The 26298-nt window shown below is 46.8% G+C and overlaps 2 protein-coding genes and 1 long non-coding RNA gene across 5 annotated transcripts in view; all 3 read left to right on the plus strand.

Annotated features, from left to right (window-relative positions):
• The first annotated feature begins 874 nt into the window (after window positions 1-874).
• On the plus strand, window positions 875-12327 carry LOC308514240 (retinol dehydrogenase 16-like). The gene is made up of 5 exons (XM_081084318.1): window positions 875-1063; window positions 2929-3308; window positions 9542-9800; window positions 11261-11424; window positions 11979-12327. The coding sequence occupies exons 2-5, from the start codon at window positions 2996-2998 to the stop codon at window positions 12194-12196; spliced, it is 954 nt and encodes a 317-aa protein (XP_080940444.1). The 5' UTR covers window positions 875-1063; window positions 2929-2995; the 3' UTR covers window positions 12197-12327.
• Window positions 12328-17591: 5264 nt separating this feature from the next.
• LOC308514292 lies at window positions 17592-20880 on the plus strand. Of its 2 annotated transcripts, XR_013995581.1 has the most exons (4): window positions 17592-17672; window positions 18260-18371; window positions 19836-20186; window positions 20451-20880. It is a non-coding gene; the product is annotated as an uncharacterized lncRNA (long non-coding RNA). The 2 variants fall into 2 exon arrangements; XR_013995582.1 differs by lacking the exon at window positions 17592-17672 and having other exon boundaries at window positions 19894-20186.
• Window positions 20881-22716: 1836 nt separating this feature from the next.
• The window catches only part of LOC308514293 (retinol dehydrogenase 16-like), a gene marked incomplete at both ends in the record, with an annotated part of 37741 nt that continues 34159 nt past the window's right edge, over window positions 22717-26298 (plus strand). For both annotated transcript variants that reach the window (XM_081084383.1, XM_081084384.1), the window contains one exon: window positions 22717-23029. In XM_081084383.1, coding sequence (XP_080940509.1) covers window positions 22717-23029 — 313 coding nt within the window. The remainder of the gene's footprint in view (window positions 23030-26298) is intronic.

Consider the following 26298-nt stretch of genomic DNA (forward strand, 5'->3'; position numbering starts at 1 on the left):
TGCGTTCTTCAAAGCTCTGGTGTCAGCTGACTCAAGGTCAATGCATGTCTCCCACTCAGTAGCCAAGCAAGAACTTCATGCTTAATCTGAAGTCTCTGATTGCACAGTATTCTTTACACACACACATAGCCAGACACACCAAACAAACTGAAATAAAATAAAGAATCATTGATTCACATAATACCTTGGCCTTACAAGTGTATGTTCAGAAGGTTTGGACTCACCCCCAAGGAGTCCTCTCCACAGTATCAGAGAGCTGTGGGGTTATAAACCCGTGGCCCTCCATGCTAGGCTCTACATGGGGCAGAGCTGTGTCCACATGGGTCCAGTGGCCCCAAATGTGGACGGTGACTCGAGGGGCCAACTCTGAAGGTGGAACAACAACAAAGGAGACCAGTGGAAACCAGCCCACGTCTTCACCCAGACTCTCCAAAAGGTCCCATCCCTCCTCCTTCTAGGCTCCATCCTTGGGGAGGAGCCAGGTCCAGTGTGATGAACCCGTCAGGGGCTGGGACCCATGCTATGAGACACCATGAGGTGCCCCGAGGACACCGCCCTCACTCTTTCCTTTTGCTGCCCTGGACCTTTATGAGGAGCATGGGCTCAATGACTTTCCACCAGTAACTCTCCTCCCCTCCAGTGCCAGACCTTCACACCTAAAGGCAGGGGTGCATCTCAAAATGTTTGGATCCACACTCCAGGTAGTTGGGCTGCGTACCTATAAAACTGGAAATGAGCTTGCACAACTAACCCTCACTCCATACCCTTTCCAGAGCCCCTTTTCATTTATGATGCAATCCCCTCTTTAGGGACCCACACAAGTAATAGAAGGGGGATGTTTCGCTTTTGACAGAAGACTCCACTAAGACTCTGTGGAGCCACCAGGGGGCGCGTGTCTCCGTTCCAGCTCTCACGTTGCTCAAGCTGTGGTGCCCTGGAGCCTGGCCAACCTATCCGCCCTTGCGTTTCCTGTTAAAGTTCTACTGCAGAGAGTCACTACGGTGAGACTCCGTCTCTAGGTTGCATCTGAAGGATTTCTCGTTCTAGCCCCTGTAGCTCCCAGGTGAGTGGATGCCATCCAGATCCGTTTCTGTCTTACTGCTCTCTCCCGAACTTCCTGTGACTTTGCCCAACTGGGATGGACTCTGAAGCTCCTGGCAATCCCCAAGCAGTTATGTTGCTTTTAGGCTTCTCAAGAGTGAAGCCCTGATCCTGTGGCTGGGAGATTTCTCTGCCTCCCAGCCCTTGAGACTTAGTGGTTGAAGGAATGTGGTCACTAAGGAACAAAATCTCCATTTGCCTCCAAGAAACCGGGATTTTCCCCTTAGCAGGGTTTGGTGTCAGGATATGCTTGCCCCTTGGCTCCTTAAGGGCTCCAGGCCTCCTTCCTTCCTCCTTCCTCCTCCTTCCCTATCTTGGGAAAGTTTTGTAGCCGGGTGTGCTGGCAGTCACCCCAGGGAGCAGGGACAGGGTGGTTTCTGCAGGGCCAGCAGGTGCCATCCTGCTGCCGCCTCCCACCATGAGGGACAAACTCTCAGAACTACACAGTAGCTCTCTGCAGACCAGAGTTACAGCTGAAGGCTGGATCTGCCCCTGCCTGTCTCTGTCTCTTCTGCTTGCTGGCATATGTCCAGGCATCTGAATCTCTGGTTTCTTCAAGGAAGCCTCTCCCTTCTCCCAGTGCCTCTACTCTTCCCTGCTTACCAGTCAGAACTGTGAAACTGTGGACAGTGAGTGAGGCCCCCAGAGCTTGGAACTGGCTTCTTCTGTCCCTGTCCCACACTGCAGCCTCATTCCACCTGCTGGTCCACCCCCTTGTATGAAATGGTTTCCTTATCTCACCCTGAAGCCCTTCAGGGACAGCTGGTCTGGGCTCCAGTGTCCAGTCCTTTCTTTAGTCCCATGAGGGGGCAGATGTCTCCACCTCCCCATCATCACCCCGATACAAAGTGGACTGAGACCTTTGTGGTTACTGGGGTTTACAGCTTCCCTGATGGTGAAGTTAAGGACCCATACGTGGTCCCTGTTTAAGCGGATCCTTTCAACCTTCGGAGTCTGGGTCTGGGTCTGGATTCTGCACGTGTGGCTGACAGGGAAGACCCTCAGCACAGGGCAGAGGGCCAGGACTGTGGACAAGGCATCTTCGTGGAGTGAGAGGGTAGCCGTTAGACCTTCTTTCCTTAGGTCCTTCCTTTCCACCCTCCCAGGTGCCGGGAGAAGCTTCTCTGAGTGTGGCTGCCTCATTCCCTTCTTCTCCGATTGTTTGCCTCTGAGGTAGTCAGACACCCTCCTGTCTCCTGAACACCTTTCTGCCCAAGAGTTTGTACATCAGCAGGGGACATTATACGCCTTTCCCTGTCTTTCTAATCCAAACTTAGTTTTCTAAGCAGAGCTCAGTTTCCTTAGGAGTGAATTCTGTGCGGAGCCAAATGAGAAGAACCTCAGAGGCTCCGCCCACTGCCAAGGTCACATGGTAGTTGGAACAGAGATGGATGTTGAGCTCACGTGTGTCTTGATTCAAAGTGCGTCCTCTTTGTGAAACTCTCCAGTAGGTCAGGGAGACGAGGGTACCAGACTTGGGCAGAAAAATAGGAAGAAGACAGTGCTGGACCATGAGACCATGATCATAGGGGGCTCCAGTTTAGGGCAGGTTGATGGGGGAAAGAAGAGAGGAGGGAAAGAGGGAGGAGTGGAGAACCAAGATCAGGTGGTTGGGAAAACTTTGCTCAGGCCCAGGGATTTCCTGAGCAATGCAATGTCACCTATTGGAAATGGTGTAGGTGTGCCAAAGATCTACAAAATGAGCAAGAAGCGATCATACTCACTAAACAAACATATAAATACTAAACAAGATGAACAGGAGAGACCTGAGGACTCCATGCCAGAGTGCCTGGAGCTGGTGTGCTAACTTATACCCTGTGCTCCTAGATCCTCCTGACTGAACACTGGCCACATTCTCACTTCACCCTTGCCTACCGCCTGTCCCGGGAAAGCCATGTGGCTGTACCTGGCAATCCTCTTGGGCCTGTACTACCTTCTGCGCTGGTCCCGGGAGCGACAGGTGGTGAGCCACCTGCGAGACAAGTATGTGTTCATCACGGGCTGTGACTCGGGCTTCGGGAACCTGCTGGCCAGGCAGCTGGACCTACGAGGCTTGAGGGTGCTGGCTGCATGTCTGACAGAAAAGGGGGCCGAGCAGCTGAGGGGCAAGACGTCAGACAGGCTGGAGACGGTGATCCTGGATGTCACCAGCACAGAGAGCATCGCTGCGGCCACCCAGTGGGTGCAGGAGCGCACGGGGGACAGAGGTATCACACAGGTTTCTCAAGTCTGTTTCTTCTCTCCTGTCAAGGGAAGACCCCTTGCTACCTGGGGAAGGACCCAATGTGTTTACTAGGACTTGAAATCCCACTAGCGCTCTTCACCTCACCAGCATACCAGCTGAGCCTCTTCTGGGTCCACTGCCCTAGCCTCTGACTTTGGAGCTCTGTAGCTTGGGGAGAGTTGGTGCTGATGAGAACTGGTCCCTGCAGAATCCTTGTCTGTGGTTCTGAATTTCTAGATGCTGAGTGACCCGGGGAGATGAGGGCCACGTTCTGGAGGCGGGTGGAGAAGGGGCCACTAGCTTGAAGCTTAAATGGGTGGCAGCGTTGGAGCTGGGCTACTGTTCTCAGCACATTAACATGTTCTTGTTGGTGAGTCTTAATCATCCGGTCAGGGAGTTGATGTCACCCATTTTCAGGTGACAACACTGAGATTTTAGGAGGGTCAGAAAGGAAAGTCAGAAACCTAATGTTTGTGTCCTCTCTCTTTTACTACAATTATGCCTTTCACCTTAAGGGAAAAGAAAAAAAGACAGTGATTTCATTTATCTAAGAAATGTAAAACACGATCAATGTAGAGAATATGGAAAACACAGGGATAGAGAAAACTCACCCATAATCTCACAACCTAGAAATAATGCTGTTAACATTTTGACATATATTATATTTTGTCCATAGTTTGTATCCTATTGTGTGCATTAGTAGAAGATGAGCCATTATACAACATAATGAAATTTCTTCAAAAACATTAATTTAAAAAATCAATTACAGTTGACATTATATTCGTTTCAGGTGTACAGAATAGTGCTTAGACATTTATATGACTTACAAAGTGATCCCCCAACAAATCTAGTATCCACCTTGTACCACACATAATTATTACAATAATATTGACCTATTCTCTATGCCGTACTTTACTCTCTGTGACTATTTCATACCTGCCCTTTTGCTTTTTTTTTCCCTTTTAATCTTTATTGTTGAAAGTATTAAGTAGATCCTCCTTTGTCCGCCATTAATCTCTTCCAGCCTACTCCTGGCCCCCGCTTTACCCCAACCCCAGTCCCCACCCCGCCCTTGTCTGTGTCCACAGGTTATGCATATATGCATACAAGTTCATTGGTTGATCTCTTCCCACCCACCTTCCCCTGCCTTTGTACTTCTTAATCCCTTCACCTTTTTCACCCAATCACCCATGCCCCTCCCACCTGGCAATCATCAATTTGTTTTCTGTATTTATGAGTTTGTTTCTGTTTTGCTTGTTCATTTAAATTCCACATATAAGTGAAATCACATGGTATTTGTTTTTCTCTATCTGACTTATTTCACTTAGCTTATGTAATACTCTCTAGGTCCATCCATGCTGTCCAAACTGGTAAGATTTCCTTCTTTTGTAAGGCTGAGTAATATCTCATTATGTATGTACTACTTCATTATCCAGTTGTCTATTGCTGGCCACTTAGGCTGCTTCCATAACTTATTATGTAGCTACTGTAGCTAATGCTGCAATGAACATAGAGATGCATATATCTTTTCCAATTAGTGTTTTGGATCTTTTTTGGAGAAATACCATTAGGGGGATTGCTGGGTTACATGGTAGTTCTATTTTTAATTTTTTGAGGCACCTCCATACTGTTTTTCATAGTGGCTACACCAATTTGCAATTCCAACAACAGTGCACAGTGTTTCCTTTTTCTTCACATCCTTGCCAACATTTGTTGTTTGTTGATATTTAAAACATATATTTATTGATTTCAGATATGAAGGGAGAGGGAGAGAGAGTGAAACATCAATGATCAGAGAGAATCATTGATAAGCTGCCTCCTGCACGCCCCACACTGGGAATCAAGCCCACAACCTGGGCATGTGCCCTAACCGGGAATTGAACCATGACCTCCTGGTTCATAGGTCGATGATCAACCACTGAGCTCCCCTTCTTTCCTCCTGCTGGGCTGTTTGTTGATTTTTTGATGATAGCTTTTCTGACAGATGTGAGGTGATATTCCACTTTGGTTTTAATTTTTTTTCGGATAATTAGTGATGTTGACCACCTTTTCATATGTCTACTGGCCAGCTTTATGTCCTCTTTGGAGAAATATCTATCAGGTCCTCTGCCCATTTTTTAATCGGATTGTTTGTCTTTTTGGTGTTAAGATGAATTCCTTATAAATTTTGGATATTAACCCCTTACTGGATACGTCATTGGTGAATATATTTGCCCATTCTGTAGGTTGTCTTTTCGTCTCATTTATAGTGTCCTTTGCTGTGCAAAAACCTTTTAGTTTGATGTAGTCCCATTTGTTTATTTTTTTTCTTTTGTTTCCCTTCCCTGAGAAGACATATCCAAAAATTATTTGGAAGACCTGCATCAAAGAGTTTACTGTCTATGTTTTTCTTGTAGGAGTTTTATGGTTTTGAGTCTGACATTTAAGTCTTTAATTCATTTATTCTTGTATTGGGTGTAAGAGAGTAGTCTAGTTTAATTTTTGAGAACGTGTTTGTTCAGATTTTCCAATATCATTTATTGAAGAGACTGTCTTTATCCCATTGTATAGTCTTGCCTCCTTTGTCATAGATTGCTTGACCGATAGGTGTGGGTTTATTTCATGGCTCTCTATTCTATTCCATTGATCTATGTGTCTGTTTTTATGTCAGTATCATGCTTTTTTAAAAAATTGAATTTATTGTAGTGACATTGGTTAATAAAATAATGTAAGTTTCAGATATACAATTCTACATACAGTACATCATCTGTATATTGCATTTGTATTTACCACTCCAAGTCAAGTCTTCCTCCATCACCAATTATCCCCTCTTGACTCTCTTCTACCTCCTGCATTTCCCATTCTTCTAGCAGTCACCATGCTATTGTCTGTGTCCATGAGTCTTTCTTCTTTTTCTTTGCTCAATCCCTTCACCTCCTCACCCAGCTCCCAACCCCCTCCTCTCCGACACCTACTATGTTCTTTTGATTAGTATAGTCCTATAGTATTGTTTGTTATCGGATAGCATGATACTTTCCAAACTATTCTTCGTTCTGACGATCGCTTTGACTAGTCAGGGCCTTTTGTGGTTCCATATAAGTTTGAGTACTATTTTTAGTTCTGTGAAAAATGCCAATGGTATTTTGGTAGGGATTGCTTTGAATCTATAGATTGATTTCAATAGTATGGACATTTTGAAAGACTGCATTGAATCTATAGGTTGAATTGATAGTATGGACATTTTAACAAGGGTAATTATAACTATACATTAGCATGGTATATGCTTCTATTTATTTGTATCTTCTTCAATTTCTTTCTTTAATTGCTTATAATTTTCTGAGTACAGATCTTTTACTTCTTTAATTCAATTGATTCCTAGGTTTTTGGTGTGTTTTTTAAAAATGAAATTTTAAATGAGATTGCTTTCTTTTCTTTTCTTTTTTTAATATTTTTTATTGATTAAGATATTACATATGTGTACCCTCTACCCCCCCCCCCCCCACCCCGCTCATCCCCTCACCCCCCCGTTGTCCGTGTCCATTGGTTAGGCCTATATGCTTGCATATAAGTCCTTTGGTTGATCTTTCCCCCTTGCCCCCACCCTCCCCTACCTTCCCTCCAAGGCCCGACAGTCCAATCAATGCCTCTCCGTCTCTGGATCAGTCCTTGTTCATCAGTTTATGTTATTCATTATATTCCACAAATGAGTGACATCCTGTGGTATTTATCCGCTCTCCAGTTCCATCCATGCTGTGGCAAATGGTAAGAGTTCCTTTTTCTTCTTCCTCTTCTTAAAGAATACCTTTCAGCATTTCATATAATGCTGGTTTGGTGGTGATGAACTCCTTTAGCTTTTTCTTATCCGTGAAGCTCTTTATCTGACCTTCTATTCTGAATGATAGCTTTGCTGGATAAAGTAATCTTGGTTGCAGGTTCTTGCTATTCATCTCTTTGAATATTTCTTGCCACTCTCTTCTGGCCTGCATGGTTTCTGTTGAGAAATCAGCTGACAGTCGAATGGGTACTCCCTTGTAGGTAACTGACTGTCTTTCTCTTGCTGCTTTTAAGATTCTCTCTTTATCTTTTGCTCTTGGCATTTTAATTATGATGTGTCTTGGTGTGGTCCTCTTTGGATTCCTTTTGTTTGGGGTTCTCTGCGCTTCCTGGACTTGTAGGTCCATTTCTTTCACCAGGTGGGGGAAGTTTTCTGTCATTATTTCTTCAAAAAGGTTTTCAATATCTTGCCCTCTCTCTCCTTCTGGTACCCCTATAATTCTGATGTTGGTACGCTTGAAGTTGTCCCAGAGGTTCCTTACACTCTCTTCATATTTTTTGAATCTCTTTTCTTTTTTCTTTTTCGGTTGGGTATTTTTTGTTTCTTTGTATTTCAAATCTTTGACTTGATTCTTGGGATCCTCTTGTCTGCTGTTGGATCTCTGTAAATTATTCTTTATTTCAGTCAGTGTATGCTTAATTTCTAGTTGGTCCTTTTTCATGTCCTCCATGGTCTCACTATACTCCTTGAGGGATTCATTAAATTTATCGGCGGTTTCCATAAAATTCTTGAAAAACCTTATAAACGTGGCCTTGAACTCTATATCCAGTCATTTGCATTCCTCCGTTTCTGCCATTTGTGACCTGTTTCTTTGTCTCCGCATTTTGGCTGCTTCCCTGTGTTGATAGAGTGGCCCTGCGCACCAGGTGTCCTGTAGGGCCCAGTGGCTCAGCCTCCCCAGTTACCTGGGGTGGACACTCTTGGTGCACTCTTGGTGCCTTGGTTGTTGTAGAATCACTGGGAGGAATTGACCTCCAGGCCAATTGGCTGTGGGAATCAGCTGTGTCTGAAGTGGGAGAATGGTCCCCCTCTGACCACTGGGTACAGTGGCTCCTGGATCTAAGGAGGTGCTAATTCAGCCCCTGCCTGAGGCCACACAGCAGGAGCCACGAAGAGGCTCAGCTGTGAAGCAATGCAAGCCGCTGCGGGGCCTTGGGCCTTCTCTTGGAAGTTCCGGGTCTGCTTGGCTGGGCTGTAGTTAGGTACATTCACATGCAAAATCCTCTGCCGCAGCCTGGGTGGGGCGGGGTCTCAGGGAGTCAAAGGGCGGAGAAAGCAGCTATGGTGATTCTCTGCGCCCGGAGTCGCGCGTCTCAGTGTCCCGGTAACGGCTGCAAGCACCTCTGAGGGAGAGCCGCACTCAAGTTCGCCTGCTGCCGCCTGACAGAGCAGCTTCTCCCCGTATGAGTCCTGGGTCCCCAGAGACTTCCCGGAACTGGAGTTCAGAGCAGTCGGGAGCTTGTGATTCAAAGAGACAGCTGCGTCCTCAAGTGCCACCCCCTTTCCGCGCGCGAGCCGCCGCCGTACCTCTGCACTTCACCTCCGCAGCTCCTCTGGCTCTCAGCGTGCTTTTCTTTTCTTCTAGTTGTAGAAATTACACTCAGCCAGCGTTCCTGTTGTTCTGGACGATGTTTCCTCCTTCCTTTGGGATATTTTTCAATTGTTGTGTGAGGCGACAATTTCCCGGTGTTTATCTATGCTGCCATCTTAGTTTCTCTCCGAGATTGCTTTCTTAATTTCCCTTTCTGATGGTTCATTATTGGTATATAAAAATGCAGCCAAACCTTGGCCTTGCGGCTCAGTCAATTGGAACATCATCCAAGGTCCATCCCTAGAAGGGGCAGGTATGGAAGGCAACCGAATCAATGTTCTCTCTTCTCTCTCTCTCTCCACAGTCCTCTCTTTAAAATCAATAAGCAGCCCTGGCAGGTTAGGTTCAGTGGATAGGAGCATCATCCTGAGGACTGAAGGGTCCTGGGTTCAATTCTGGTCAAGGACATGACCTGGTTGCAGGCTCAATCCCCAGTAGGGGGTGTGCAGGAGGCAGCCCATCGATGATTATCTCTCATCATTGATGTTTCTATCTCTCTCTCTCCCTCTCCCTTCCTCTCTGAAACCAATAAAAATATATTTAAAATAAAATAAAATCAATAAGCATATCCTCATGCTGGGCACTAGGAATAAACAAGGAGGAAGGACTACTCCCTGTCACCACAGCTTACAGGGTCTGCACTGCCCCAAACCCTGCAGACAGCATGTAGTTATCTGTTACCTGTTCAGCCCGCTCCCCATGTCGCCTCCTCATACTGTCCTCACTCAGTTGGAAGGTGAATGGGAACCACAGCTGTGTCCTCACTGCAGGGTCTCAGCACAGTCTTGCTCTCTCCCCTCTGTGTGCCCAGGACTCTGGGGCCTGGTGAATAATGCTGGCATCTCTGTGCCCACGGCACCCAATGAGTGGCTGACCAAACCAGACTTCGTAAAGATGCTCAGTGTGAACCTGTTGGGGGTGATCGAGGTGACCCTGAGTCTGCTGCCCCTGGTGAGGACGGCAAAGGGCCGAGTGGTCAATGTCGCCAGCGTCATGGGTCGCGTATCCTTGTTTGGTGGGGGCTACTGCATCTCTAAGTACGGCGTTGAGGCCTTCTCCGACTCCCTCAGGTACTGGACTGGGACAGAACCTCCCTTGGCTCTTCTGCTTCTGTGCTTCCAGGGAAGCCTTTTCCAGGGGGTTGATTTCACACAGCCTCAGAGGCTCTTCCTTCCAGATCCTTCTCACTTGCTTTGTGCCAGGCATTCATTGGGAAGCACTCTTTTGTCTTCTGGGGGTCTGTTTGGGCCTCAGGGCAATGGAGTTGATTCAACCTGTCCCTGCCCACAGTCACGAAGCATCTGAGGCAGAACTGGCACTAATATAATTCCACTGCATAGCCCATCCGTGTACATAACTGCTATGGTAATTGGGTTCCGGGGGCCCTGTTGTCAGGGAAGCCCCAGGGAAGCACTTTAATCAGGGGAACATCTTCATCACATCAGCGGTAGAGACTCCACTGGCTACAGGGCTGAGGATGGCTGTGATGGGGGGGAGCTGAGACCGCAGGCAGAGAGAGCTCCTTAGAGGACAGATGGCCTGGAGGTTGAACTGGGTGGGAAAGAAGAGGGAGGGGTGTGAGGAGCATGGGAAAAATAAAATGGACACAGCCCAGTTTTTTGTTTGTTTTTTTAAAAATATATTTTATTGATTTTTAAAAAAATATATATTTTATTGATTTTTTACAGAGAGGAAGGAAGAGAGATAGTTAGAAACATCGATGAGAGAGAAACATCGATCAGCTGCCTCCTGCACATCTCCTACTGGGGATATGCCCGCAACCCAGGTACATGCCCTTGACCAGAATCGAATCTGGGACCTTTCAGTCCGCAGGCCGACGCTCTATCCACTGAGCCAAACCGGTTTCGGCTATTTTATTGATTTTTTACAGACAGGAAGGGAGAGGGATAGAGAGTTAAAAACATTGATTAGAGAGAAACATCAATCAGCTGCATCTTGCAACCCCCCACTGCGGATGTGCCCACAACTAAGGTACATGCCCTTGACCAGAATCGAATCTGGGACCATTCAGTCTGCTGGCCGACACTCTATCCAATGAGCCAAACTTGTTAGGGCTGAGGATGGCTGTGATGCGGGGGAGCTGAGACTGCAGGCAGAGAGAGCTCCTTAGATGACAGATGGCCTGGATGTTGACCTGGGTGGGAAAGAAGAGGGAGGGGTGTGAGGAGCATGGGAAAGATAAAATAGGTACAGCCCAGTTTTTTATTGCATGTGACAGAAATACCAGGGGATAGAATTTAAGTGGTGCCTTTCAGCAGAAGTGGTAGGATTTAGAGTTATAAGCAAATGTATGTAAATACTTGTAAAAATACTCAAACTCTGTAGGGAGGCAATATTATCATCATAAATTGTCTCCTCCTGTCTGCTGCACTTCACAACTCCCCAGACTTTTGAGCTTAATCTACTGCAATCTTGTATTGGTGTTTTATTGGGGTGGGTTTCTTTCCAGGTATTGTTTTCTTTTATAAGACCTCTGAAGCCTTTGCCTCTCTGTCGGTTTGCCTTGCAGGAGGGAGCTCTCCCACTTTGGGGTGAAAGTGGCTATCATTGAGCCGGGTTTCTTCAAGACTTTTGTGACCAGTCCTCCGGTGATTTCTAGGAGCTACCAAGAGGCATGGGATAAGGCCAGCCCAGAGGTCAAGGAGGCCTATGGAGAGAGGTTTCTGGCACGCAGTAAGTGGGCCTTGTGTTTCATGGGGATAGAAGCAAACCATTTCTCTGAAGTCTAGATTCATGGTTAGTACAACCTTAGTCTTAGGTCCAACCTCTGTGCTCTGACTCACCCACAATCGGGGGACCTATAATTCTATCTCGCTGGTCCCATGTTGTCAACTGGTAACCTAAGGAAAGGGTCCAGGCTTGTTAGACGTGGCACCACGGTCTCATGTGAGCTTCTCATTTTGTTGAGGATGAAACTAAAGCCAGAGAGAAAAGACACCCGTGAGCTCCTGGTCAGCAAGTATAAGAGCAGCTGGCTTTCAGGCACTGAGATTCCCAGTGTCTGTGGAGACCTGCAGTTATGTGTTCCACATATTCCTAGGAGTGAAGCCAGAGGTGGATTAGAGTGAAACAGGTGTGCCTGGGGGACGAGGGGGGCACCCTCTAAAGAATTTGGGTGGATTCAATGTAGGAGACCAGGAATTCTAGAAACTCATTCTGTAAGGTGATCTAAAGGTGGGAGTGGTTGGAGATGGGAATACATCTGGATCCTTTCTCATTCTGGACAGCCCTGAAAGCAGTTGGATCGTTGGATAGAATGTGCACACCTGATCTGTCCTTGGTGACGAACTGCATGGAACATGCTCTGACCGCCTGCTATCCCCGCACCCGATACTCACCTGGCTGGGATGCCAAGCTCATCTACCTTCCCATGAGCTACATGCCCACCTTCCTGGTGGATGCCATGATCAACTGGAGCAAGCCAAGACCTGCTAAGGCCAAGTGACCCAAGATTGTGGTGCATAGTAGGGGTGAATTGGGTACTGTGTGAGGGAGGAGATGCATCTGTAGAGAGAAGTATGGTGCATTGTTGTTCACATTCTCAAATACTATTATTAAAGTAAAATTAAATAATTGATTCAAAGAATATACATTTTTTTAAAATGTATTTTATTGATTTTTTACAAAGAGGAAGGGAGAGGCATAGAGTCAGAAACATGGATGAGAGAGAAATATCAATGAGTTGCCTCCTGCACATCCCCTACTGGTGATGTTCCTGCAACCAAGGTACATGCCCTTGACCAGAATCGAACCCAGGATCCTTCAGTCTGCAGGCCGACGCTCTATCCACTGAGCCAAGTCAGTTAGGGTGAATATACATTTCTTTAAAGCCAGGGAAGGTTTCTGAGCAGGACACGGACTAATGTTGCAGAACCTTGTTCTTTCCAATATTCCTAAGGCCAAACTCTGCCAGCCACTTCACCATCCACAACTCACCCTGTGTTGTCGTCACAATTAGCTAGTTATTAATATAAGGAAGGAAGCAAACGGGAATCAAATCATCAGCTTAATAAACTAAGGAGTTGGATCAAACACTAAGCAGAATAAACTGGGAAGCTGAAGCACACACCAGGACAGCATTCCAATGAGTTTGCAGGGAAGCTATAGCATATACAGACTCATCACACACTGCAGGGGCTGCCACGGAGGAGACTTACTCCTCAGAGCTGACAGGAAAATCACCCGAGGTGCTGCCCTGCTGCCCAGACTGGATTCCCAGGAAGGAGGAGAGGAAATTCCTCTGCTGGGCACGTGAGCAGTAGAAACCAGGTGATGTAACAGAACTTTTGGACATGCGCAATCAAAGCTGGTAGCACAGGAAGGAGGTGATTCCTTTTGGACATGCTCAGTGAGAGCCAGGGTGATGCCAGAGGGGCAGAGCCTAGCCTGGGAAAAACTGGGAAGGTGATCAGATTGGATAGAGAGCTTGGAACCCCAGTAGGTCCAGGAAAGGGATTGGTTGGGAGGAGAGCCCCCCACCCCCAGACACACACACACACACACACACACACACACACTCACACTCAAGCCTGGAAGAATCAGAAAGCTGGTTGGACCGACTAAATGACACCTTGTTCTTTACTGTGAACCAAGAAAATATGGAGAATTAACAGCCCTGTGACTGTTGCTTCTAGACCCTTCTCATCCTCTATGTCCCTGAGGGTGTATTAATGCTCTTCACCCCAAATAAAATCCTGCCATCACATTTATGTATTTACCAGAGGCACGATGCATGTAACTTGTGCAAGGGGCTCGGCCCTCACAACCCCGGCTTTGTCCCGAAGGTCGTCCGGAAGCTTGTCCGGCCTAATTAGCAGATTACACTTTTATTATAATAGATTTTTCCCATCACATTTAAACTTCTCCACATATGTGCCTTTTGAAATTCTTTTCTCTCAACACCACAAAACAACCCGTTTTCACCAGTCACACCTGCCCCTGCCAATGAGATCTACGGGTCTGTATTACAATCCTCTGTCTCCCCTCCGTCTCCTCCAGACAAGTTTCCTGCAAGCTGAGTGGGCTTGGGACTTAGAGAATGGGCCAAGGGTGGCCTTTGGAGGGTGAGAGGAGACAGTGACACTTCCTGGAGCCAAGGGTGCAGTGTACACGAGGTGTGGCAGGAGGCCTCCTCACCTTTTCCCAAAGCCTGCCCTGAGCATTCACTCCAGGGTGAACTTTGGAATTTCCCAGCATAGCAGGGGAACTTGACTTGCTGAGCAGATATTGCCTTGGGATTGATGCAGGTTGTCTCAAAGCTCGGCTCTTGGTGTTCAATGCCGCTTATCTCTATTTAACCCCAGTCCTGGGATTTCAGTGTATCTTTCCCAACCAGGGTGTGGAAAGTAATTAATCACGGTTTTTCTTTTTCTCATCTTTCCCTCCCCCCCCCCCCCGTTTCCTTTCTCTTCTCTAGTTTTCCCTTCATTACTGTCTCTTACCCCTTTCTCTCTACCTGTCTCTATGTCTCTCCAATAAGATAGTGTTGAATACTACTCTATCTCAAACTCCGTCCATGCACTTAACAAAGATGGGCGTATTGCCTATTGTGTGCCAGACAGAGGAGCAGAAAAGTGAGAAGGACCATCCCTGCCATTTAGTAGCTAAACACGTTCGCAAACTCTGACTCCCTGTAACCACCACGTCCCTGTTTCCTCTCCCGCACTCTTTGTCCTTATAGCAGGCATCACACTGTGGTTGGCTTAATAAAATAAACGTAATTGGAATGTAAATTGGAACCACACATGTGTTCTCACTACAGGGTCACAGCACAGTATTGCTCTCTTACTCCCACTGTGCCCAGGACTCTGGGGCCTGGTGAATAATTGGCATGTCTGTGCCCACGGCACCCAAGGAATGGCTGACCAAACAAGACTTCATAACAATGCTCAGTGTGAACCTGTTGGGGGTGATCGAGGTGACCCTGTGTCTGCTACCCCTGGTGACTTAAGCAAGGGGCAGGGTGGTCATCGTCTCCAGCATCTTGGGTGTGTGTTCGTGTAAGGTGGGGGTACTGCATCTCCAAGCACAGTGTTGAGGTCTTCTCTGACTCCTTCAGGTTTTGGACTGGGACAGGGGCCCTCCCTCAGTCCTGCTGCTTCTGTGCTTTTGGAGAGGACTTTTCTAAGGGGAAGATTTCACACAGCCTCAGAACCTTCCAGATCCTTTTCTCTTGCTTTGTGCCAGGCATTCATCGGGAAGCACTTTGTTTTTATCCTTGCCTTTGGATATGTTTTTATGGAGAGAGAGAGAGAGAGAGAGAGAGAGAGAGAGAGAGAGAGAGAGAAACATTGATCGGTTGCTTCTCATTTGCTTCTCATAAACACCCTGACAGGGGATTGAACCCACAATCTTTTGGTGTATGGGATGACACTCCAACCCATGGAGCCATCTGGATAGGACTCGAAGCACCTTTTTTATTGTTGTTGTTTTAGATATTATTTTGGGACCCACACAATTAGTTTCATTGAACCTGTCCCTGCCCACAGTCAGGAAGCATCTGAGGCAGAACTGGAACTGATCTTATTCCACTGCACAGCTCATCCGTGTACATAACTGCTATGGTAATTGGGTTCTGGGGGCCCTGTTGTCAGGGAAGTACTTTATTCAGGGGAGCATCTTCATCACATCAGCAGTAGAGACTCCATTGACTACAGGGCTGAGGATGGCTGTGGTGCGGGAGAGCTGAGATCGCAGGAGAGAGCTCCTTAGAGGGCAGATGGCCTGGAGTTTGACCTGGGAGGGAAAGGAGAGGGAGGGGATTCAGGAATACAGGGAAGAAAATGGCACAGCCATGACCAATCAGCCTCAGGGGCCAACTCAGCAGATCTTGGCAGGAAGGGTTTGTCTCAATAGGGACCCTGAGAAAGAGCACCAAAACCAGTTATTGATTTGTCCTGAAAACATGGATTTCCACTGATTATATTTGCCTTAAAGTTAAAAACTTTATTGAGGCCCATAGTGAAATGGTGCCCTTTGGGAGCAGTGGGGTGTGTGTAGATGAGAGTAAGAGTCAGGTGCTTTAACGGTGGTTAATGGATGGGTGGAATGACCTGAGTAGGGATTTGAAGAGGGAAGTGAAATTCCTTCCTTCCTGCCAGAGAGCAGAGGGGCTAATGTCTCCTTTCCAGGATTTGTCAAGAAATCTGGAGCCACAGGATAAGGTAGAAGGACGGACAAACAAGTCCTGAGGCACTGGCAGGACCCAGCACTTCTCTGGTGCCTTGGGTCTCTTCTCCACCTCCCATCAGCCTCTGTGGACAGACACAGGGGTGAAAAGCACAGCCACCAGCCTGCCCCATCGGCCACAGGAGCCAGCTGTAGAGTATCTGTCCCCTCGGGTAGAGTCCTGTGATCCCACATCTTCTGTCACTACACCATGTTCCCATGCCCAGATCCCATCCTGGGCTTTCCTAGTGGAGGAGAGTAGAACCACCTCTGGATCCCAGGCTTCCATTTTCTGAAGCCTTTACTGAGCACCCACTGTGTTCTGGGCAGGAGTTCCCTAATTCCGCAGTGCTTGCTGAGGCCCGACTCTGCCTCCCCTCTTCTGACAAAGTGCTGAGTACGGGCTACACAGAGAGTGGGCATTAGCACGTAGTGAAAGATATGCATGGGCGGAGTACAAATTGGAGTTGGGGGGTACTGGCCAGGTGTCTTAGTTTTCTTCCTTTAGTTTAAAATCATGAATATGGTGCTTTCAGGGGACCCTCATGTTGTAGAACAATCTCTCTGTTCTTCGCGATACAGAGAGTGAGGTGGATGTTGCAGGGCTATTCGGTCTCAGTCCTTAGTGAGAGCTCGGTGTGAGGCATGAGGCTGCTGAGGACACGGAGATGACCGCGAGATCCTCAAGGATCTCTGCGTTCTTCAAAGCTCTGGTGTCAGCTGACTCAAGGTCAATGCATGTCTCCCACTCAAATGCCAAGCAAGAACTTCATGTTTAATCTGAAGTCTCTGATTGCACAGTATTCTTTACACACACACATAACCAGACATACCAAACAAACTGAAATAAAGAATCATTGATTCACATAATACCTTGGCCTTACAAGTGTATGTTCAGAAGGTTTGGACTCACCCCCAAGGAGTCCTCTCCACAGTGTCAGAGAGCTGTGGGGTTATAAACCCGTGGCCCTCCATGCTAGGCTCTACACGGGGCAGAGCTGCGTCCACATGGGTCCAGTGGCCCCAAATGTGGACGGTGACTCGAGGGGCCAACTCTGAAGGTGGAACAACAACAAAGGAGACCAGTGGAAACCAGCCCACGTCTTCACCCCAGACTCTCCAAAAGGTCCCATCCCTCCTCCTTCTAGGCTCCATCCTTGGGGAGGAGCCAGGTCCAGTGTGATGAACCCGTCAGGGGCTGGGACCCATGCTATGAGACACCATGAGGTGCCCCGAGGACACCGCCCTCACTCTTTCCTCTTGCTGCCCTGGACCTTTATGAGGAGCATGGGCTCAACGACTTTCCACCGGTAACTCTCCTCCCCTCCAGTGCCAGACCTTCACACCTAAAGGCAGGGGTGCATCTCAAAATGTTTGGATCCACACTCCAGGTAGTGGGGCTGCGTACCTATAAAACTGGAAATGAGCTTGCACAACTAACCCTCACTCCATACCCTTTCCAGAGCCCCTTTTCATTTATGATGCAATCCCCTCTTTAGGGACCCACACAAGTAATAGAAGGTGGATGTTTCACTTTTGACAGAAGTCTCCACTAAGACTCTGTGGAGCCACCAGGGGGCGCGTGTCTCTGTTCAAGGTCCATGTTGTTCAAGTGGTGGTGCCCTGGAGCCTGGCCAAGCTACCCCCACACTTGCATTTGGTGTTAAAGATCTACTGCAGAGAGTCACTGCAGTGAGCCTCGGTCTCTGGGTTGCGTCTGAAGGATTTCTCGTTCTAGCCCCTGTAGCTCCCAGGTGAGTGGGTGTCATCCAGATCCGTTTCTGTCTTACTGCTCTCTCCCGAACTTCCTGTGATTGTGCCCAACTGGGATGGACTCTGAAGCTCCTGGCAATCCCCAAGCAGTTATGTTGCTTTTAGGCTTCTCAAAAGTGAAGCCCTGATCCTGTGGGCTGGGAGATTTCTCTGCCTCCCAGCCTGTTGGGGACTGGGTGTAAGCTGGCAAGGTCCTTGCACCTGAAGGGGCTAGCAAGGCTGGGACCCTTACCCACAGTTTTCCCAGACTTGTTTGGATGGCGGTTATCAGTAGAATGAGAGCAACCTTTGTAGAATGAGAACAGCCTTTCATGGCTTACCAAGAAGTCTGTAACTATTTACTGAGATTTGCTGTACCGAGAATTTGTCCTTCTGCTGTGTCTCTCCCTTAGAGATTCAGAGGAACAAAGAATACATTCCTCTTGACAGACCTCCTATTCAGTGTGTTGTGTATAAATAGCATTGTGTGGCTAATAAACTTGCTGCAGTTCCTCGAATGAGCTGCAGTCCTCCCAATCCTGCTTTCCTGTCTTTCTTTCTTTTCTCAATTCCCACCTCCCTGCCTCAGCCTGGCTCAACCTGTCAGGCTAGCCCTGACAAACTGGCGCCCGAGGTAGGGACTGAGGACTTGGGAAGCAGACGGTGAGGAACTCCTCCGGATAAAGAGTGCACTCGTTAAGGTAAGGGAGGAGAAATTTTTTGATAGTCGGGAGTAAAGCATGGGACAGTTAGAATCTAGGGAAAATGCCCCTTATGGGCAAATGTTAAAGTCTATGCTCAACAGTAAAGGAACTAAGGTTAATGACAAGCAAGTAGAAAAATTTTTAAAATTCATTCAGGAGGTCTGTCCTTGGTTTCCTGAGGAAGGAACTGTTAACTTAGAAACGTGGCAGAAAGTTGGAGAACAAATGTGCAATCATTATAAAGCCCTTGGGCCAAGTAAGACCCCGGTTGATGCATTTTCCTTATGGAATTTGATACGGGATTGTTTAGATCCCAGGCATGACCATAATCAACCGTCTCTTAAGCCAGAAAAAAAAGAGAAGCAGTGTGATAGCACAAAACAGGGGTCTAAAAAAGACAGTATATTAAAAAGGAATAATGTAAATTTTAAAGACAAATTAAATCCTCAAGATGAGAAGGATCTTGAGGAAGCTGCTGCTCTTTATCATGATGATGATACAGGTATTGTTCAGGCAAAAGAGGAGGAAGAATATTTTTCTGCTGGAACTGAAGAGGGTAATGATATAGAGAATGTGTTAGAACACTTTTTAGAAGCATCAAAGCTTCTTGGCAAGAAAAAGAGCAGCCGCGGGGGCCGTTCCCGCCGCTCTCCGCTGTCTTGTGCAGCACCAGTTCCACTTTCCCCTCTCCAGATGGCTTTTCAGGAGGCACGAAAGTGTGGTGAGGAATTGGGCATTCACACCTTCCCTGTTATGGAACAGGTGAACCCTCACACGGGACAGCATGAGCGTACTTATGACCCACTTCCTTTTAAAACCTTGAAGAAGTTAAAAACAGCCTGTGCTCAGTATGGGCCAGCCCAGCCCAGACAAATAATAGGGGCATTGTCTGTTTACCCTTCTGTCCCTGTGCCGTCTCAAGGCCAGCTGGCTGCACAGCACCCAGCCTGCTCCAGGGAGCAAAACGGATACAAGAGTTATTCCGAGCAACCCCCGGAAGTGCTGGGGTGGACCTTGGATCCATAGGGACGAGACATTCTGTCTGCCCTGGGTGTTGCCCTTGCCTACTGAAATAAACAAAATAGTATTAGGTTTAGAACCTGGGGATGAGATTGTTCCTCCCACATGGAGAAGAAATGACGATTTCCTTGCATTTCTGATACAGTTGCAGCAAATGCCACCAGATCTACAACAATATCCCCAATATCCAAATGGTTAATACAAAAAAAAAAGGCAGGAGGCGTTGGCAGGGAGTGCAGGGAGAGAGAGTTCTTTGTTAATTTTTACTTATCTGAACTATGCTGTACTCAAGGCTGTAAGCTGCTACTAAGCACAACAAGTTTTTCTCTGTCCTGTTTTGTTCTCTTTAACCTTTCCAATACTAAATTAGACTGATACAATATACTTGAAATTTCACAAGAATTGAATCAACCTATGTTTTATCATAATGAGGCCTCTCAGTCGTGGGAACCTGCATGGGTCCTACGATGGGGGAGAGGGTATGCTTATATTTCCACAGGTAAAGAAAAGTTCTGGGTTCCTGAAAGGAATCTTAAGCTGAGACATGGGAACCAAAAGGAAGTTCTACTTAAGTGACCTGACCAAGGATTTCTCAGAGATGATGGTGATGGTGCCTCCTATTCGCAAAGCTCTACGGTCAATGCAACATTCATCTGTACCAACTTGGGGACAGTTTAAGAAGCTGACAACGGAAGCCGAGGCCATGGTCGTTTGCCAAGGAGCACAATGAACTGCTGAGACTTTGTTTCTAGTCATGCTGAGTTTGATTGGATTTGTGTCACCCCTAAGATGGTACGATGTGGCATTGGGATCGAGTTCGCAACCACCTGTTAGGAGTTTGGGATCAGACTAACTTTACTTTAGATATCAGTAGATTACATGGAGAGATTCAAGCTATTAATGATGCAGGTTCTGCTCTGTTGCCTCCTAGCGAAGTAGCACAGAATATTTTTAATGAAATTCAAAGCCTTATGTCCTTTCATGGATTACAGTCTTTTATTTGGTCTCTATGAATTGTTGTTATCCTTGCTCTCATTATTCTCTGTTTACTTCCAGTCTGCTTCTGAACCATCAGATCCAGCATCCGATCCCTGCAAATAGGACTACATGAACTTCGCCTAAAAAACAAAGAAGGGGGATCTGTTGGGGGCCAGATGTAAGTTGACAAGGTCCTTGCACCTGAAGGGGCTAGCAAGGCTGGGACCCTTACCCACACAGTTTTCCCAGACTTGTTTGGATGGCGGTTATCAGTAGAATGAGAGCAACCTTTGTAGAATGAGAACAGCCTTTCATGGCTTACCAAGAAGTCTTTACTGAGATTTGCTGTACCGAGAATTTGTCCTTCTGCTGTGTCTCTCCCTTAGAGATTCAGAGGAACAAAGAATACATTCCTCTTGACAGACCTCCTATTCAGTGTGTTGTGTATAAATAGCATTGTGTGGCTAATAAACTTGCTGCAGTTCCTCGAATGAGCTGCAGTCCTCCCAATCCTGCTTTCCTGTCTTTCTTTCTTTTCTAAATTCCCACCTCGCTACCTCAGTCAGGCTCAACCTGTCAGGCTGGCCCTGACACTAGCCCTTGAGACTTTGTGGTTGAGGGAATGTGGTCACTAAGGAACAAAATCTCCATTTGCCTCCAAGAAACCGCGATTTTCCCCTTAGCAGGGTTTGGTGTCAGGATTTGCATGCCCCTTGGCTCCCTGAGGGCTCCAGGCCTCCTTCCTTCCTCCTTCCTCCTCCTTCCCTATCTTGGGAAAGTTTTGTAGCCGAGTGTGCTGGCAGTCACCCCAGGGAGCAGGGACAGGCTGGTTTCTGCAGGGCCAGCAGGTGCCATCCTGCTGCCGCCTCCCACCATGAGGGACAAACTCTCAGAACTACACAGTAGCTCTCTGCAGACCAGAGTTACAGCTGAAGGCTGGATCTGCCCCTGCCTGTCTCTGTCTCTTCTGCTTGCTGGCATATGTCCAGGCATCTGAGTCTCCGGTTTCTTTAAGGAAGCCTCTCCCTTCTCCCAGTGCCTCTACTCTTGCCTGCTCACCAGTCAGAACTGTGAAACTGTGGACGGTGAGTGAGGCCCCCAGAGCTTGGAACTGGCTTCTTCTGTCCCTGTCCCATGCTGCAGCCCCATTCCACCCGCTGGCCCACCCCCTTGTATGAAATGGTTTACTCATCTCACCCTGAAGCCCCTCAGGGACAGCTGGTCTGGGATCCACTGTCCAGTCCTTTCTTTAGTCTCCTGAGGGGGCAATGGCTTCACCTCCCCATCATCACCCCGATACAAAGTGGACTGAGACCTTTGTTGTTACTGGGATTTACAACCTCCCTGATGGTGAAGTTAAGGACCCATACTTGGTCCCTGTTTAAGCGGATCCTTTCTACCTTCGGAGTCTGGGTCTGGATTCTGAATGTGTGACTGTCAGGGGAGAGCCTCAGCACGGGCCAGAGGGCCAGGGCTGTGGACAAGGCATCTTCGTGGAGTGAGAGGGTAGCCGTTAGACCTTCTTTCCTTAGGTCCTTCCTTTCCACTCTCCCAGTGCCTGAGAAGTTTCCCTGAGTGTGACTGCCTCATTCCCTTCTTCTCCTCTTCTTTGCCTCTGAGGTAGACAGACACCCTCCTGTCTCCTGAACACCTTTCTGCCCCTGAGAGTTTGTACATCAGCAGGGGACATTATACGCCTTTCCCTCTCTTTCTAATCCAAAACTTTGTTTTCTAAGAAGAGCTCAGTTTCCTTAGGAGTGAATTCTGTGCGGAGCCAAATGAGAAGAGCCTCAGAGGCTTCGCCCGCTGCCAACGCCACACGGTATTTGGAGCAGAGCTGGCTATTGTACTTACATGTGTCTTGATACAAAAAGCGTCATCTTTGTGAAACTCTCCAGTAGGTCAGGGAGACGAGGGTACCAGACTTGAGCAGGAAAAGGGGAAGAAGACAGTCTGGACCATGAGACCATGATCATAGGGGGCTCCAGTTTAGGGCAGGTTGATGGGGGAAAGAAGAGAGGAGGGAAAGAGGGAGGAGTGGAGAACCAAGATCAGGTGGTTGGGAAAACTATGCTCAGGCCCAGGGATTTCCTGAGCAATGCAATGTCACCTATTGGAAATGGTGTAGGTGTGCCAAAGATCATACAAATTGGGCAAAAATCGATCATACTCACTAAACAAACATATAAATACTAAACAAGATGAACAGGAGAGACCTGAGGACTCCATGCCAGAGTGCCTGGAGCTGGTGTGCTAACTTATACCCTGTGCTCCTAGATCCTCCTGACTGAACACTGGCCACATTCTCACTTCACCCTTGCCTACTGCCTGTCCCGGGAAAGCCATGTGGCTGTACCTGGCAATCCTCTTGGGCCTGTACTACCTTCTGCGCTGGTCCCGGGAGCGACAGGTGGTGAGCCACCTGCGAGACAAGTATGTGTTCATCACGGGCTGTGACTCGGGCTTCGGGAACCTGCTGGCCAGGCAGCTGGACCTACGAGGCTTGAGGGTGCTGGCTGCATGTCTGACAGAAAAGGGGGCCGAGCAGCTGAGGGGCAAGACGTCAGACAGGCTGGAGACGGTGATCCTGGATGTCACCAGCACAGAGAGCATCGCTGCGGCCACCCAGTGGGTGCAGGAGCGCACGGGGGACAGAGGTATCACACAGGTTTCTCAAGTCTGTTTCTTCTCTCCTGTCAAGGGAAGACCCCTTGCTACCTGGGGAAGAACCCAATGTGTTTACTAGGACTTGAAATCCCACTAGCGCTCTTCACCTCACCAGCATACCAGCTGAGCCTCTTCTCGGTCCACTGCCCTAGCCTCTGACTTTGGAGTCTGTAGCTTGGGGAGAGTTGGTGCTGATGAGAACTGGTCCCTGCAGAATCCTTGTCTGTGGTTCTGAATTTCTAGATGCTGAGTGCCCTGGGAGATGAGGGCCACGTTCTGGAGGCGGGTGGAGAAGGGGGCACTAGCTTGAAGCTTAAATGGGTGGCAGCGCTGGAGCTGGGCTCCTGTTCTCAGCACATTAACATGTTCTTGTTGGTGAGTCTTAATCATCCGGTCAGGGAATTGATGTCACCCATTTTCAGGTGACAACACTGAGATTTTAGGAGGGTCAGAAAGGAAAGTAAGAAATCTAATGTTTGTGTCCTCTCTCTCTCTTTTACTACAATTGTGCCTGTCACCTTAAAGGAAAAGAAAGAAAGAGAATGATTTCATTTATCTAAGAAATATAAAACGTGATCAATGTAGAGAATATGGAAAGCACAGGAATAGAGAAAACACACCCATAATCTCACAACTTAGAAATAATGCTGTTAACATTTTGACATATATTATATTTTGTCCATAGTTTGTATCCTCTTCTGTGCATCAATAGAAGATGAGCCATTATACAACATAATGAAATTTCTTCAAAAACATTAATTTAAAAATTTTTTAAAATCAATTACAGTTGACATTATATTAGTTTCATGTGTACAACATAGTGGTTAGACATTTATATGACTTATAAAGTGATCCCCCAACAAATCTAGTATTCACCTTGTACCACACATAATTATTACAATAATATTGACCTATTCTCTATGCCAGCCGTGGGCAAACTATGGCCCGCAGGCCGGGTCTGGCCCGTTTGAAATGAATAAAGCTAAAATATATTTTTATTGATTTTTCACAGAGAGGAAGGGAGAGAGATAGAGAGTTAGAAACATCGATGAGAGAGAAACACCGATCAGCTGCCTCCTGCACATCTCCCATTGGGGATGTGCCCGCAACCCAGGTACATGCCCTTGATCGGAATAGAACCTGGGACCTTCCAGTCCGCAGGCCGACGCTCTATCCACTGAGCCAAACCGGTTTTGGCAAGACCGTACCCTTTTATGTAATGATGTTCACTTTGAATTTATATTAGTTCACACAATCACTCCATCCATGCTTTTGTTCCGGCCCTCCGTTCCAGTTTAAGAACCCATTGTGACCCTCGAGTCAAAAAGTTTGCACACCCCTGCTCTATGCTGTACTTTACTCTCTGTGACTATTTCATAAGTCGCCTTTGTACATTTTTTTTTCTTTTAATCTTTATTGTTGAAAGTATTACATAGGTCCTCCTTTGTCCCCCATGAATCTCTTCCAGCCTACTCCTGGCCCCCGCTTTACTCCAACCCCAAGTCCTCACCCCGGCATTGTCTGTGTCCACAGGTTATGCATATATGCATACAAGTTCATTGGTTGATCTCTTCCCACCCACCTTCTCCTGCCTTTGTACTTCTTAATCCCTTCACCTTTTTCACCCAATCACCCATGCCCCTCCCACCTGGCAATCATCAATTTGTTTTCTGTATCTATGAGTTTGTTTCTGTTTTGCTTGTTCATTTAAATTCCACATATAAGTGAAATCACATGGTATTTGTTTTTCTCTATCTGACTTATTTCACTTAGCTTATGTAATACTCTCTAGGTCCATCCATGCTGTCCAAACTGGTAAGATTTCCTTCTTTTGTAAGGCTGAGTAATATCTCGTTATGTATGTACTACTTCATTGTCCAGTTGTCTATTGCTGGCCACTTAGGCTGCTTCCATAACTTATTATGTAGCTACTGTAGCTAATGCTGCAATGAAAATAGGGATGCATATATCTTTTCCAATTAGTGTTTTGGATTTTTTTGGGAGAAATACCCATTAGGTACATGGTAGTTCTATTTTTAATTTTTTGAGGCACCTCCATACTGTTTTTCATAGTGGCTACACCAATTTGCAATTCCAACAACAGTGCACAGTGTTTCCTTTTTCTTCACATCCTTGCCAGCATTTGTTGTTTGTTGATTTTTAAAATATATTTTTATTGATTTCAGAGATGAAGGGAGAGGGAGAGAGTGAAACATCAATGATCAGAGAGAATCATTGATAAGCTGCCTCCTGCACGCCCCACACTGGGCGTCAAGCCCACAACCTGGGCATGTGCCCTGACCGGGAATTGAACCATGACCTCCTGGTTCATAGGTCGATGATCAACCACTGAGCTCCCCTTCTTTCCTCCTGCTGGGCTGTTTGTTGATTTTTTGATGATAGCTGTTCTGACAGATGTGAGGTGATATTCCTCTTTGGTTTTAATTTGTTTTTCAGATAATTAGTGATGTTGGCCACCTTTTCATATGTCTACTGGCCAGCTTTATGTCCTCTTTGGAGAAATATCTACGAGGTCCTCTGCCCATTTTTTAATCGGATTGTTTGTCTTTTTGGTGTTAAGATGAATTCCTTATAAATTTTGGATATTAACCCCTTACTGGATATGTCATTGGCGAATATCTTCTCCCATTCTGTAGGTTGTCTTTTCGTTTCTTTTATAGTTTCCTTTGCTGTGCAAAAACCTTTTAGTTTGATGTAGTCCCATTTGTTTATTTTTTTCTTTTGTTTCCCTTCCCTGAGAAGACATATCCAAAAAATATTTCGAAGACCAGCGTCAAAGAGTTTACTGTCTATGTTTTTCTTGTAGGAGTCTTATGGTTTTGAGTCTGACATTTAAGTCTTTAATTCATTTATTCTTGTATTGGGTGCAAGAAAGTAGTCTTGTTTAATTTTTGATCACGTGTTTGTTCAGATTTTCCAATACAATTAATTGAAGAGACTGTCTTTATCCCACTGTATAGTCTTGCCTCCTTTGTCATAGGTTTCTTGACCAATAGGTGTGGGTTTATTTCATGGCTCTCTATTCTATTCCATTGATCTATGTGTCTGTTTTCATGTCAGTACTGTGCTTTTTTAAAAAATTGATTTTATTGGGGTGACATTGGCTAATAAAATTATGTAAGTTTCAGATATACAATTCTACATACAGTACATCACCTGTATATTGCATTTGTATTTACCACTCCAAGTCAAGTCTTCCTCCATCACCAATTATGCCCTCTTTACTCTTCTATCTCCT

This window comes from Myotis nattereri (genome assembly GCF_964212035.1).
Source record: "Myotis nattereri genome assembly, chromosome: 2".
Classification (NCBI taxonomy): domain Eukaryota; kingdom Metazoa; phylum Chordata; class Mammalia; order Chiroptera; family Vespertilionidae; genus Myotis; species Myotis nattereri.